The 16019-nt window shown below is 34.2% G+C and overlaps 2 protein-coding genes and 1 long non-coding RNA gene across 6 annotated transcripts; 1 reads left to right on the forward strand and 2 right to left on the reverse strand.

The window, feature by feature from the left end:
• Positions 1 to 4556: 4556 nt before the first annotated feature.
• On the reverse strand, positions 4557 to 6635 carry LOC138315124 (uncharacterized). The gene is made up of 2 exons (XR_011207463.1): positions 5762 to 6635; positions 4557 to 5522 (listed from the first exon to the last, which is right to left on the reverse strand). It is a non-coding gene; the product is annotated as an uncharacterized lncRNA (long non-coding RNA).
• An 11-nt stretch (positions 6636 to 6646) lies between these two features.
• Positions 6647 to 10057, reverse strand: LOC138315123 (transmembrane protein 170B-like). Of its 4 annotated transcripts, none has more exons than XM_069255887.1 (4): positions 9793 to 10057; positions 8462 to 8562; positions 7960 to 8130; positions 6647 to 6865 (listed from the first exon to the last, which is right to left on the reverse strand). In XM_069255887.1, exons 2-4 carry the CDS (start codon positions 8559 to 8561, stop codon positions 6735 to 6737), a joined length of 402 nt encoding a protein of 133 aa, XP_069111988.1. In that variant the 5' UTR covers position 8562; positions 9793 to 10057; the 3' UTR covers positions 6647 to 6734. The 4 variants fall into 4 exon arrangements, with proteins under 4 accessions (XP_069111988.1, XP_069111989.1, XP_069111986.1 ...); XM_069255888.1 differs by lacking the exon at positions 9793 to 10057 and adding an exon at positions 9554 to 9704; XM_069255885.1 differs by lacking the exon at positions 9793 to 10057 and adding an exon at positions 9151 to 9240.
• A 234-nt stretch (positions 10058 to 10291) lies between these two features.
• LOC138315126 (craniofacial development protein 1-like) lies at positions 10292 to 15532 on the forward strand. Its single transcript, XM_069255891.1, has 8 exons — positions 10292 to 10449; positions 11192 to 11336; positions 11807 to 12044; positions 12612 to 12721; positions 13410 to 13538; positions 13838 to 13919; positions 14094 to 14179; positions 14537 to 15532. The coding sequence occupies exons 1-8, from the start codon at positions 10395 to 10397 to the stop codon at positions 14625 to 14627; spliced, it is 936 nt and encodes a 311-aa protein (XP_069111992.1). The 5' UTR covers positions 10292 to 10394; the 3' UTR covers positions 14628 to 15532.
• The last annotated feature ends 487 nt before the right edge of the window (positions 15533 to 16019 follow it).

The raw sequence follows: 16019 nt of genomic DNA on the forward strand, positions 1-16019 counted from the left end.
GTCCTCCCGGCTCACTATGTCCGTGGTTACATTCCACGCAGCCTCGCTTTCAATGCTTTCAACTTTTCTTTACTTTAATGGTCAGAACTGGGAAACTAAGCAGAACTTGGCCGTCGTATTAATATGCAAGAACTTTTGGAAGGCTAATGAACGCATTTAGACTGGATTTCTTTGCCCGACTATTCACTTTAACAGCTGGCAGCATATGCGATACTCGTCATTTGAATAGTTATTGGTGTTTAATCCTGTATACATGTCTAATTAATACAAAAAATCATATAGAATAATTCATTTTACTTTTGGTGCAAGTGCAAGCAGTACTCATATATGAGTGCCATGATTTTTTTCGGGGCGCAATTGATCATTTTTAATATTTTCGATTTGAAGTAAAATTAGAAGCTCAAAACTGTTCAATGGTAGTAATGGTGTAAAGTAGGTAACTTTTGTAACTGGAATATTACTTGTTTAGTATTCTCCTTTTTGATAGAGAAAACTACCGTTTGCCAGCTAGCGGTGTACTAATCAATAGCGTCTTTAAAGAATGACAGGTGAGAATAACATGTATACTTTAGTTTCTGGTATGAAAGAGAAGATTGGGAAATGTTCTCCCAGATATATTAACAATTACATTATTGCATTACCTTGTCCACTAGTACGGGTATGGTAAAGGACACACTGGTAGGTCAAAGGTCATATCCTTTATCGTCTCATAGGCAACGAAAAGGGTAATATAAATGTTATAAAAATTGATTTTGTTCGGATATAATATACGAGTATTTAGTTCATCACTTTATCCATAGAGCGGAAATAAGGCTTGATATGTTAACAAAATATCGCTTATCATCATATTTAATTGGAATTGTGAAGATAAGAAAAATGTTAATTATTTTATACAAAGTCTGAACGGATGCCATCGAATCATAGTGTCAAAATTATAAGGAAAAGCATACATATTTTTTTTTTTTTTTTGCACCCCATGATTGGCGAAAATTAATCTATTCCTGGAAATTTGAAGAAAAATTACATCATTAGAACTGTAAGCTGTTGGCGAAACAATACCATTTGAAACCATGGCAGCCACATTGAGCAAATGGCAATTTGTATTAAAAGGCATTAGCACCACGTGGGGCCAACTCAATGAAAATGGATGTTGTCATACATTTTTTTGTATTTGGAGGATGTAAAAAATTATTAAAAAATCGGGATATTTACTATAGTAAATATCCCGATTTTTTAAATAATTTTTCAATTCTCGTATTTTTAAAAAAAAAATCACATGACTGTCATATGTACTCATCAGTCCATCCACCAAATACAAAAAAGAATGACAACATCCATTTTCATTGAGTTGGCCCCCTGTGATTAGCACCTGTTTAAACTAGTGATGTTTGTATACTTATGTTTACCTGAACATAACTAAGGTGATAAAAAAGGTGTGTATGCATCGGGCCCAACCTTAGTCTATAAGGTCATGGACAATCTTATACAGCATCAACTGATTGGTCTTCACTCCCAGAGGGTCTGCCAGTCAAGTATCTGCAACATGTTTGAAACACTATTTCGTCTTTTAAAGCCATCCATGGTGTACCGGGCGGTCTTCTGTTCCTGTTGACTTGCTGATGTTAGTCTGAGTATCCGTGTCCAGATGACCGACATCGATGTTTGGGCACACCGAGATGGTAAAACACGCAGCCTTCACGTCAACTATTTATTCAATTGGGCAAAGGCACAAAGGCATTGTTGGTGTTTGGGATTCCATGCGGGACATTCTATGTTATTTGGACTGTTGTAGCTCTAAAGACTTCCAGACAGATGATTACGTCGTCTTTAAAAAGGCTGGATAGCAGGTACTGATCAACATAAGCATATTCTCTCAGGTTCCATAGCTAATCAACATAAGCATAGTCTCTGATGTTCCATAACTAACCAACATAACCATAGTCTCTCAGATTCCATAGCTAATCAACATAAGCATAGTCTCTCAGATTCCATAGCTAATCAACATAACCATAGTCTCTCAGATTCCATAGCTAATCAACATAAGCATAGTCTCTGATGTTCCATAGCTAATCAACATAACCATAGTCTCTCAGATTCCATAGCTAATCAACATAAGCATAGTCCCTCAGATTCCATAGCTAATCAACATAACCATAGTCTCTCAGGTTCCATAGCTTATCAACATAACCATAGTCTCTTAGGTTCCATAGCTAATCAACATAAGCATAGTCCCTCAGATTCCATAGATAATCAACATAAACATAGTCCCTCAGATTCCATAGCTAATCAACATAAGCATAGTCCCTCAGATTCCATAGATAATCAACATAAGCATAGTCCCTCAGATTCCATAGCTAATCAACATAAGCATAGTCTCTTAGGTTCCATAGCTAATCAACATAAGCATAGTCTCTCAGGTTCCATAGCTAATCAACATAAGCATAGTCCCTCAGATTCCATAGCTAATCAACATAAGCATAGTCTCTTAGGTTCCATAGCTAATCAACATAAGCATAGTCTCTCAGGTTCCATAGCTAATCAACATAAGTATAGTCCCTCAGGTTCCATAGCTAATCAACATAAGCATAGTCTCTCAGGTTCCATAGCTAATCAACATAAGCATAGTCTCTCAGATTCCATAGCTAATCAACATAAGCATAGTCTCTCAGGTTCCATAGCTAATCAACATAACCATTGTCTCTCAGGTTCCATAGCTAATCAACATAAGCATAGTCTCCTAGGTTCCATAGCTAATCAACATAAACATAGTCTCTTAGGTCCCATAGCTAATCAACATAAGCATAGTCTCTCAGGTTCCATATCTAATCAACATAACCATTGTCTCTCAGGTTCCATAGCTAATCAACATAAGCATAGTCTCCTAGGTTCCATAGCTAATCAACATAAGCATAGTCTCTCAGGTTCCATAGCTAATCAACATAAGCATAGTCTCCTAGGTTCCATAGCTAATCAACATAAGCATAGTCTCTCAGGTTCCATAGCTAATCAACATAAACATAGTCTCCTAGGTCCCATAGCTAATCAACATAAACATAGTCTTTCAGGTTCCATAGCTAATCAACATAAGCATAGTCTCTCAGGTTCCATAGCTAATCAACACAAGGACATAGTCAATCAGATCCCCCGCCAATGGAGATATCAAAGCTGAAGTAAGTTTGATTGTGGAGACTTATGTGTATGAAAAAAAACAGGAAAAAGGAAGTTGAGCTAAAGAAAGATGGAGTATAATTCAAGTAGAGCGGGGCTGCAATTGTTGAATCAGGTATACAGCCTTGACATTTATATTAGACTATATACACAAAGATGGATGGAGTTTTGCAAAGTAACATTTACCATTTACCATGATATTTTCAGCAATGTTTCCATGGTAACGGAAAAAGTGCAAAAAATTGAAAACCTAAAAATAGCAAAAGGTACTACTAGACCATAAAAAGAATGTGTCTATGAAGTTTCGTGGAAATATCTCTGCTGGTTTTAGAGTTATGCTCCGGAAACGAACCTGGTACAAAAATATGATATTTTAAGCAATGTTTTTCCATGGTTACGGAAAAAAAAATGCAAAAAATGAAAACCTAAAAATAGCAAAAGGCACTACTAGACCATAAGACCAATGTGTGTATGAAGTTTCGTGGAAATATCTCTACTGGTTTTAGAGTTATGCTCCGGAAACCATTCGTACGGACGGACGTGAGTATCTCTTTGGTTTTAGATACGGAACGGACGGTACAAAAATACAGACGGACGGACGGAACCCATAGACAATGTTGATGAAGTTTGTGTATCCACAAATTCAGAACACCCAACAAGTTTTAAGAACAAAATTTGAAGGCATTCGACAATATTCCATGGATATCAAAGACTCCTTTGCAAAAGCTATAGCTATGGAATCTGAGAGACTATGTTTATGTTGATTAGCTATGGAATCTGAGAGACTATTAGCTATGGTTTATGTTGATTAGCTATGGAACCTTGAGAGACAATGCTTATGTTGATTAGCTATGGAACCTGAGAGACTATGCTTATTATCCCATATAATAAGCATAGTCTCTCAGGTTCCATAGCTAATCAACATAAGCATAGTCTCTCAGGTTCCATAGCTAATCAACATAAACATAGTCTCTCAGATTCCATAGCTATAGCTTTTGCAAAGGAGTCTTTGATATCCATGGAATATTATCGAAAGCCTTCAAATTTTGTTCTTAAAACTTGTTGGGTGTTCTGAATTTGTGGATTTCTTGGCAAACGTGAGAATAATGGTAGTAAACCTTATTATAAATTGGAATTGTTTAATCTCCTGACAATGTCTCCCTAATGCTTACTTACGATCTTTTTATTGTCTGTCAGTTTTTACTCCTGCTGATGATAACCAAGTGTTTATAATGATGTCTACCTGTGAAGTATAGACAAACAGTGGATCAATGGTGATGCACACTCTTAACACCATATATTATATATGAGTATACGAATGTATTCGTACGTATATACCCTAGCCCTAATGGGTACAAGAGCAAGACAAATACCAACGAGAAAACATATAACGATAACACCATTTTATTGAACAAAAATAAATTTAACAAAAACCAATACACATATTATAGATGTTAATCGATGAATAAGAAAATCCTAACCTAATCCTTGTTACAAATACTTTTATCAATGATATCACAGCAGATATCATCTCGCAGAGAAAGTAATGTTGGATATCCGCGCCATTATAGTCACAATGTGGTTTACTATAAGCATTTATATTGTTTTAAACTTCAGTCTCTTGACCATCAATCCAGAAACAAATGACATTTTTCTATATAGTATTACTGATTATCATGTCCCATCGACTTCCAATCTTTATCATGACCATTAAGTTAATGATTAATAGTGTATGAATAAGGTGATTCGTTTCCAACCATTTCTAATTTACAACTGTCATACCATACTAAAATCTTTGACTTACAATACCATGCATATGCTTTATGATGGGTTCTCCCTAGTTTCTGTACTATGAGTGACCCAGAGACAAAAAACTCAAGTAAAATTACGAAAGTACATGAGTATGTATGTTGAATCAGCTTCTATATCAAGTATCTTACTGGTAAAGTCTGGGGATTAGAAGTACAACTGTCAAACCTGGACTCTTACTATCAGAAGTACAACTGTCATACCTGGGCTCTACTATTAAAACTACAACTGTCATACCTGGACTCTAATATTTGAAGTAGAACTGTCATACCTGGACTCTAATATTTGAAGAAGAACTGTCATACCTGGACTCTAATATTTGAAGTAGAACTGTCATACCTGGACTCTAATATTTGAAGTAGAACTGTCATACCTGGACTCTTACTATCAGAAGTACAACGGTCATACCTGGGCTCTACTATTAGAACTACAACTGTCATACCTGGACTCTAATATTTGAAGTAGAACTATCATACCTGGACTCCTACTATCAGAAGTACAACGGTCATACCTGGGCTCTACTATTAGAACTACAACTGTCATACCTGGACTCTTACTATCAGAAGTACACCTGTCATACCTTGACTCTACTATCAGAAGTACAATTGTCATACCTGGGCTCTACTATCAGATGTACAACTGTCATACTTTACCTCTACTATCAGATGTACAACTGTCGTACCTGGACTCTAATATTTGAAGTAGAACGGTCATACCTCGACTCTACTATTAGAAGTACAACTGTCAAACCTCTGTTCTACTTTCAGAAGTACAACTGTCAGACCTCTGCTCTACTATCAGAAGTACAACTATAATACCGGGACTCTACTATCAAAGTAGAACTGTCATACCTGGGCTCTACTTCTATTAATAGTAAATTGATTTCCACTACTTCAATCCAAAATCAGGCTGATGTACTGGCACTTGACCAGAGGTTACCTAGCATATATCAAAATATCATGATAATAAGTTTCCTTAAATAAATGACCTTGGACCCATTTAATGGTCATAATGTTGATGTTTACAAATACATTTGTAAAGAAAATCTTTGGTTATCTTTTTAATGACCAGAAAAATAACATGGAGTACTGATAATTGACATTTGATACATATTACTTTGGTTTTTTCTGCATGTACAACTTGTAGTATAAGTACTACTGGTATAACTTTCATAAAATAAATAACCTTCGGTTGGGACCATTTTCAAGGTCACACAATCAAATGTGTTAAAACATAGTTGGCTGAATTTTTACTTTCGATAATCAAATGGTCTCTGGTTTTCTCTCTCTTTATTTTAAACATGAAGTCTACTACAAAGCTCTTCTAAATGCAAACAACTTCTAGGTAGGTAACATTATAAAACCTTCTGACTACAAGGTAAGAACCAATATCTGTCTAGTATATACTTTATGCCGGTCATCAGATTAACTTTGGTTTTGAGTTAATTTAATTCAAGGCCTTCACCTTCGTTTTAGTCAGTCACATAAACCTTTTTGATTTTGTTTTATGTAACTTGACATTTCATTCTTTTTTGGGGCACCATGGCCCTCTGGCGCTGCAATATATTATATACCATGTATATCATCCTCAGCTTTGACTCAAGTGCATTGGCATGCCCTGACAACACTTTAAAGAACTTAATGCTCTCAAAATAAGAGAACATACTGTAATTTTAAAAGTGTTTTGTCAAATGCACAAATTCAAGTGAATGATACAGGCCTTCTAGGTCTCTTCTTTATGTACAACATAGAGGAGAATCATAATGTTGATAAAATTCTTGTAAATGATACGAACACCATAAACATTGTCTGGGCAGCTCCCCAGCACAGGGCGTAGAATGGCTTCATAACAAAATCAGAACCTCTATAAAAGCCGGCAATGGCTGCACCTACAACAGAAAATATCAGGTAAACAACCGTCGGGATGATGAGGAGGACAGAAGTTATGAGGCTATATGAAACTATAAATATACGGCTCATATGATTTATACATCACTTTACTGAATGATCCATTTAAATCCCTACTTTGAATTTGTCTTATTGTTGTTTAAAAATGCCTTTGGTAAACAACAATTATTAAGGCCCTAAATTGACATACATGTGTCCTAGAGTAATCAGTTTGTCTAGTTTTTTCTTTCTTTTTATTTATATAATTTAACGATAGGAATCGGAGTATATTATTTCCAAATTTTACAGGATGCAATCTAGATTCACTGTAATTAACTGTTCAGAATACCACATTCACAATAGATTTTTACAATGAAAAAAAACCCAAACCTTTTGTAGCTATCAAATTATAAATACTTTGTGATAATATGATCAAGTAATACTGTTCATAGTGAAGTGAAAGGGGCCAATGTTGCAAACTCAAAGGACAAAAAAAACTTTCAAAGAAAACTTTTTTATATCTTTTTGATGAATATCATCATATTGGATTAGGAAGGAAAGTTGTTAACTAATTTAAGCAAAAACTTTACAACTGACTGTAGGTTATTGTCAGTAGGTCAGAGGTCAAGGTCATTGTATCAAATGCCAGGTAAAATGACTATTTAGTTGTTCTTATTATTGACATAAATTTTGTGATATCATTATGAAGCAGTCAAAATTTAGACAAGGAGTGGACCAATATCTGGGCCCAGTTGTTCAAAAGATGATTAGGCTTAGCAAAAATTTTCAAATCAAGATAAAATAGTTTCTGTCAATATAGTGAGTACAAATTTTACAAGACTTTTAAGCACTCCATTCTTGACCTACTTGCTGTTGCTGTTACAGGAAATGAGAAATGAAAAATTCACTAATCTAGTGATTAGACTCATCACCGTTTGAACAACTGGCCTCGGATCCGGAAGTCATAGTCACTGACTTGGTAATAATATAATTGGTCAAGGTTAAATTTTGGACATTTTGGTTTTTTTCAGCACAATTGCAGGGAGTAAAGAACATCTGATCAACATATTGAGTATTACAGTACAGCTGTACGTACTTGTGATCACTCCCCCAGTAAGGGGAGACAACACTCCCATGCTCAGCATAACTGCAGGAATCCATCGTCCATATCGGTGTTTCCTTAGACGACAGAATGCAATCAGAGCTGCCACCACATGAGCAAAGATGGATGAAAACAGAGCCCATAAAAACACTTGATACCACATTTCTGTAATGGAGAATGAGTGAATAAAAACTAATAACCAGCATATATAATACAACAGAAATGGAGGAGAATCCAAGAGAAATGATCTATAATGAAATACATGTATGTAAAAATGAAAGTTTTTAACTAATATCAATATGATCCAAAAATTAGAAAGGTAATTTAAAGCAGTCTACATATTTCAGCAGCAGTTTAGACTGATATTTTTAATGTGAATAAATTATATATGAATTCAACAAATAAATGAATCATTTGTTATGAAATTAATCCAAGGTGATAGTAAACAATCTAAATGACATGTAACTGCAGGTAAAGCTTTGCAGTAGAAACTCACCAGCGAATCCATTAAGAGTATCACTAGAAGTAAGTCCAAACACATTAATAATGGAATCCAGACTTGTGTCAGCATTAAAATCACCACCTTCAGATGCCATCCTGATTATAAAATAACAACATAATATTTCAATAAAAATATATGGTAGTCCACATTGAATAAATATGAATATATCCTATGCATATGCTACATTAAAGTAATGCTTTTCTATTTTCTTAAACAAATCAGTTTTTACAGACATTGATTTCCTGGGAATGAAAATGACCTCTGACTTACATTGATAGTCTATGGTATTGTATATACATAATGAATTGCTGCTAGTATTTAACTGGGACTGGGTAAATACTTACACCCATCTCATGATCTGGAAAAAAACTTGTCCTCAAATTTACAGGGGTAATTTCTTAGTAATACAACAAGATGTAAGGCCATATGTTAAATTAAGATTCAGTATCACTTTAAAGTCTTTATATACAATGTATGTATATAATATCAAATTATATATATATATGTGTATAGGGGCCAATGCAATGTAACAAGATGGTAATTTATAATACAGTACATAAGTGAAAATACACATTCCCTATGAATGGCCTGATCATGACCAGGAATCAAACCAGATCTCTATCGTGGTCTGTACCAGGTATTTAATATCGGATCAAACCAGATCTCTATCGTGTCGTCTGTACCAGGTATTTAATATCTTGTTGATGATACGTTGTATGGTGACATTGTGAAGCATTTGATATTGTGATCGACATTCACTACACATTTTTATATATATATATTGCACACGTATGTTCAGTTTAATAATTTTTAATATTTACAGGCGGGAGACTTTCAAAATTATATTTGTATGTCTGTTACCAGAGCTCAACTCGATTTGCGCTCTAATAAGAAGAGAAGTCTCTCAGAAGATATTCAAGCCTATAGACGGAAGAGCTCCCAGAAGTAGAAGAGCTACAATCGAGTGAAAGGAAGTTATATTCTGGAAGTAGAAGAGGGCAAATCGAGTTAGGCTTGTAACAAAACTATGGCCGTTTTCGATTATACAGTTTGACCTAGTTGTTCGTTTATGAATAAAAGACAGACCTGGTGATTTTATATTGTTTTCAGACGAGCCTTGACAAAGCCCTTACAGTCCTGTATCATAAACTGCAGGTCCGTCAGGATTTATAGTTGAAATAAAGACTTTTACAAACGGTCGGACCGGTTGTTCCGAATAAACGAAAACGGCCCTACATGTTGATGTACATTTATATCAAGGTTATGCGCTATGTATAAACCATAAACTGGTGAGATACGATTACCTTTTTGTGAAAATGCATTACCTGTAAGATCGGTGAAATATTAATGGAAATCGAAGCTGTCGAACAGTACCGTCAGCTTAATCATCAAAGGTAAAAAATAAATAAGTAGCAAGCACTCCGGCTTCTCATGTAACTTTGCTTGATCTTGTGCTCTGCAATAATGAGCATGTATTCTTCATCTACGACAAAAAAAAATATGAAGAGTAGATCAGCCTATAGAAGGCTTGAAGATAAAAACATCCGACTACAAACATCCGTCGTCATTTTGCTTTCCATTATAACCGGAACTATTTCCTTTCATATAAATTAGAACGGCGTAGGTGTTTGCTAATCCGGAATAAGTATGTTCAATATGCGCCGTACATTTTTATGTCAAAAACATGCTCATAAAATTCATCAGAATAATTAAATGATATATCAAATGCTAACATAAGTTAATACCCAAAATATGTGATATCCTTGACACATTTAATTATAAGCTTTGATGAAAAATATATTTCCGGATTTACTCACCGTTTTCGATTTCACATTTAATGTACCACATCCAGTTCCTCTTTCTTAAAAAGCACCTGCCGGGTGATTCTGATTACAAAAGAAACGCCGTTTTTTCAATCCTATAGATAATGTCTGACGACGAGGATTACAGTTCTTCTGACGATGAGGATTACGTTCCTGACGGTACTAAAATTTGGTCTTAAATATGCTCAAACATACTAAAATTAGCTCATTCTACATAGCTACTTCAGCACATTCAACAGGTTGGGCACAACCTAATCCCTACTGAGATTCCTCCTCGAGACTCTTATACTCGTACATTTGATAGATGTCTCTCGTCGGACATCTATCAAACGTCCGAATATAAAAGAGTCTCAAGGAGGAATCTCAATAGGGATTAGGCACACTGCATATGGGTAACAGTTTCCGCTTTGAGTAAACCATTTAGTTACTGAAACGAGGAATTATGTGAAAGGAAAACACATTATGTTGTTTGAAAAATTGTTATAAAAACGGCGTCATAATTTTTTAGAATTCCTTACAACTGATCTAAGACTCTATGTATCTGTGCATGAACTATCAAATTGACAAATTCTGTTGTCTGGCTTTGTTGTAAGATGACAATTTAAGTTTTAATCTCCATTGACTACAGTAGCCATCCGGGAAATTCAGTGTACACTGTAAATGTCATGGTTGAATGGCTTTTACATATGTTCTATTTTTAGCCCCATAGTACTTGTATAGCAGATCTAGATGAACTGTGTCGTTATAGATTTGATCAGTTGACGATAATTCATAAAAAATATAACGTCATCAAGAAACTTTTTTTTACACAGAACAAACAGGATGCAAACATTGATAGTGTGATTGATAAATAAATTTATTATTTGATGTACATTTGTATTTGCTAACAATTTTATGATAGATGGAGAATTTGTGAGTGAGGAAGAAAATTCTGGAGATGAAGAGGATTTGTCTGTATTGAAGGAAGACCAAGATGAAACTGAAGCAAAAGGAGGGCGTGGCAAGCGAAAAAATGCAAAGAAAAAAACTTCAGATCTTGCAGCAAGGTGTTATTTATTGATACTGTATTTGTATATCTATATAAAAACACTCCATGTTTCTTTTAATGTTTACATATTAAGACAATGTATTAGAAATGTTTCAAATGTTCTTGGACATAAATAATTTAAAGGTTTCATCCTGGTATTAAATGATTAAAAAATGTCTAAAAGTAACAACAACAAAAAATGAAAAAAATAAAAATGTAAAGACATGAATATGACTTTATATACAACAAACATTTATATGATATTGTGTTGTATTCAAAATCATGAAAGACTTAAGCTTGCAGTTGTATATATTTTAGGGAAAATGTTTCGTATTATCAGTAGAAGTAGTAGTTATAATTGTTGGATTTATTTAAAATTTGAGCAAAATGAATGCATCAAACTTGTCCTTTGTAGCAAAGGAATATTATTACACATATACAATATATATAATATTCCGTCGCTAACAAAGACACTTTGTATCTTTGAAGAAAAAGAAAAGGTGGAATAAAGCTAGATGATGATACAAATCAGACAGAGGAAACTGAAGACAGTCACAGTAAAGAACTAAAACAACAAATAGAGAAAGAGAAATCAGAAAAGAAAGAAGAACAAGAGAAAAAGCGATCAGACAGTTTATGGGCAAGCTTCCTGTCTGATGTAGGAGGACGGCCTAAACCTAAACCTGCTCCATCAGCAGGCCTAGGAGCTCTAGGCAGCCTAACAAAGGTAACCAAATAAACTCCTAAATATCTTAATGTAAAAATAATTAGTGTGAAGGCAAATGTTACAGAAAGTTTGAAGACAACCGCTGGAGAATCATTTCCCATATTTATGTATTATCTACCCAATAAATTCAGCTGCTGCTATCCCAACACTCATCCAAAGACATCATTCTTTGTTTGTAAATATCATCTTCGTAAGGTACAATAGATATAAACAAACATGTAGACAAACATGTCGTGTTAGTGTTATTTTGGACTATAGGCCCTATAGTGACTGAATACATATTCCATAGAAATAATTTTTGATTTTACTTTAAATCTATTTTGACATTTTATTTCCATTTTTATCTCATTATCATCTTCATATAGAAACTTCAGATATGATTTTCACTAACAGGTGAATTTTCATCTAAAGTTATGTTGATCTTTAAGAAAAACAATTAAAAACTTTTTTTTAGGATAACATCACCTGACATGATTTTTCTAGTATTTCACAAAATCCAACTTGATTTAAACTATAGTTATATATGTAAGTCAGAGCCTAGATAGTAAGAATGATTTCCATTTGCAGCCTTGTACTTCACCGTCTCCACAGTCCGCTACAGCTGTCTCAGCACCAGCCAACCCATCAGGGAAAGTGAAAGTCACCAAGGTGTATGATTTTGCTGGAGAGGCAGTTGAGTTAGTATTGTTATCAGCAGATGAATGAACTTGGCTCTCTTACCAGACTAAATTTTGAATCTGGTTATCAGAATTTAAAAACACCACACATATCCACATACATTTTAATATCGAAAGATTTTTTATTATCAGTAATATCAATTACATTGGAATAAGTTAAATATTTGAGCATCATGACATGATTTCTTCTAATTTAGTCAATTTACTTAAAACTTGACAACAGTAATTGATGAACTTATCACAGATGTATCAGTCTGTTTTACATCAGAATACTGGTAATTCATGGCTTATGTGAAGCAAGCTTTCTTTAGTAAGAACTAATTGAAAGAAAAAACTATGTTGTAAATTTATAGTGTTTGGCCATGTTGCAGACATAAATGAAGGGAATAAATTTGACCCCCTGTTCTTTACTTTGGAAATGTGAGAATTTATTTTTTTTGTTTTATACCTCCATGGCTATATCTTTAACATGGTTAGGGCATCCAGCTGATCATGAAGATTTTAGCAATTTCAGTGATCAGGGTCACATAATCCAAAATATTTTCTTTTCTATTGCAAAGGTCAAATTTCCTTTTTTGCAATTTTCTGAATGGTCTGTCACATTGGTTATTAACTTTGTGAATTTATAAAATATTACTCTTACACTAACTGGTAACTCAAACTCTAATTTTCCTATCTCTGTTATCAGAGTGACAAAAGAGGTTGATGTTAACTCAAAAGAGGCCAAAGCTGCCCTTAAGGAGAAAGAAGAGAAAGACAAGCCAGCAGAATCTCCTTCTCCCGTTGCTGCAGCAACCACATCAGTATTATCTGCAAAGTGAGTCATTAATTCACAGCATGGTGTATTGATTTGTGTAAGTGGATTACAAGTACTTTTGACAGCATTATGATCAGATTATTACTGAAGCTTAATACTCTATCTGGTTAGTTCCTTGTAAGGAAAGTGAGTCATGTAACTCAAAGAATTTTAATTAGAATAAAACATACTGAAGAATTTTAGCCTATTTTGTTGACCTGTTACATTACTCTAGAAGCTACCAGAAGTTCTAGTGGGTTAGTTCCTTGTAGTGTTTCAAACCCTGTGTGGACACTTGTAAAGTAACTTGAATGTTTCAGGGGGCCAGGGGTGAAGAGGCCGGGAGGAGGACTTGGAGGAATACTCAACAGCATCAACAAAAAACCAAAGATGGGCACACTGGTAATATTCATTATTATTATACAAACAATATTAGTCAATGTGTTACTAACACTTAATTATTATTATATAATAATATTAACCAAAGTAAACATTAGCACATATAGGTAGTAATAATTACATAGCCACACTTAATGTTTATCATTAGAGTAAACACCATGTTTTGTTGTTGTAAAGGAAAAATCAAAACTTGACTGGAACAGCTTTAAAGAGGAAGAGGGAATCTCTGAGGAACTTCAAATCCATAACCGAGGAAAGTCGGGGTAAGTATTTACTGTCGGTGGCATTAATGATAGTGTGTGGATGAAAGGATTACTATGTTCTGCAAGTGATTGAAGAAAAACATTACGATAGTATTTGTTGTTTTGATATTAAATGAAAAATGGTTGAACAGATGACTAAGAGAACTAATTAAATTGTAAAAACACAGAACATGCTGACTAATTGTGCGACTGACAGACACAATAGGGAGATATCAAATCCCCTTAACAAAGAGTTAGAAAAGAAATGTTCCTTGGCAAAACACTTGATGAGTAATATCTTGTTATAGTTATCAAGAATCTGTTATGAATTATGGTAGATCATCTTTTTGATATTTTACTTTTTTTTTTTTTTTACAGATACCTTGAGAGGATGGCCTTCTTAGAACGGACAGATCATCGGCAATTTGAGATTGAGAAGAGTTTGAGACAAAGCAACAGCAAAAGATGACAGCATGATGATGGTAGATCTAATCATAAGGGAGATAATTTTGTATTGTGCTGATGGGAGACAATTATGCTAAGGGAGATAATTTTGTTTTGTGACGATGGGAGACAATTATGCCAAAGGGACACAACCATCCAGATAGATCCCTTCTTGGTGTATTTGTTTTGGCTTTTTGGTTCACATTGACAAGCAACCTTCTTTGCATCATTGAGAGATAATGTAAATGGAAACTAGTGAATAGTGTGATAAGGAATATGAAGTGAAACATATTTCTCAAACTTTTATTGACAAATGTGACTGGAAACTAACGCAAAGGCTAGAATTGTGAATAAGTGTTATTGTTATGCCGCCTTTGTACAGTGAACTGTGAGGAGTCTGAGAAGGTTGTCAATAATACAGTATTTCTGTCACAAAATGTAACTTCAATCATGCGATAATGACACTGGCAATCAGTTGACATTTGTTTTTCTGTGTGTTTTAACTTTATTTACAGATGAAAAGTATCAGTGAATTTCATGTGATTTTGATATTTGCTATGATAATGCACTTGTAATAATTTTGAAGTTGTGCACAATATCTAAAGCAAAGCATTGTATAAAAGGTAAAACAGCACAAACTTCATACCAAATATAAAGATATGGAAACCAATTCAACAGGTTGTACCGGTACATGGAAATTATCGGGAATTTCTAGAGGATTACATTGAGAATATTATGGGTAGGATTTGGTATGGTTACCTAGATGTAATGGTCATTATGTCAACTACCTTAGAAGACTCATTTGGAGTATGGCGGAGTCGCAGGGATGAATGAATTGAAAATAAAGAGTGAAAGGGAAATGGTTATGTTGAGATTTGATGTTGTGATACTGTGGATATTTCACAGAACTCAATAAATATTTGTATATGTTTTAATGGTCTACTCTGATTACTATGAAGTTAAAGGATTTCTTTGAAAAGATCAATTATTTGGAATCGAATGATTCAGCTTTCTTTGATTCACTTTTTCATGAAGGATAATCAAAGATATTTGCTGCTATGGTAATGTCCGTCATCCCTCTACATAAACCAATTGGTCACGAGTGTGAAAAGCGGTTTACCTTGTGTCTATTTTCAGTACTCGGAAATATTTGACTGAAATATCCAGCAACATGTAAAACATGTATTTTTGAGCTTCTTGTCAATTGTTGCTATGTTGTTGACTGGTTTAGTTAAAGAATGAAGAAAATTATCATGGACTCTCTAGCTGCTTGCTTCATTCTGTTGCTGTACAATAACTAGAGTAGGAAACTGAATTGACTAACATGCTTGTTGATATTGAGTACTTGTCATATATAATATATCTATTAAGCAGTTTATTAAACAAAACTGAATGCATCAGTAGGTTGCCCATTTGA

This window comes from Argopecten irradians, chromosome 2, assembly GCF_041381155.1.
Source record: "Argopecten irradians isolate NY chromosome 2, Ai_NY, whole genome shotgun sequence".
Taxonomy (NCBI): Eukaryota; Metazoa; Mollusca; class Bivalvia; order Pectinida; family Pectinidae; genus Argopecten; species Argopecten irradians.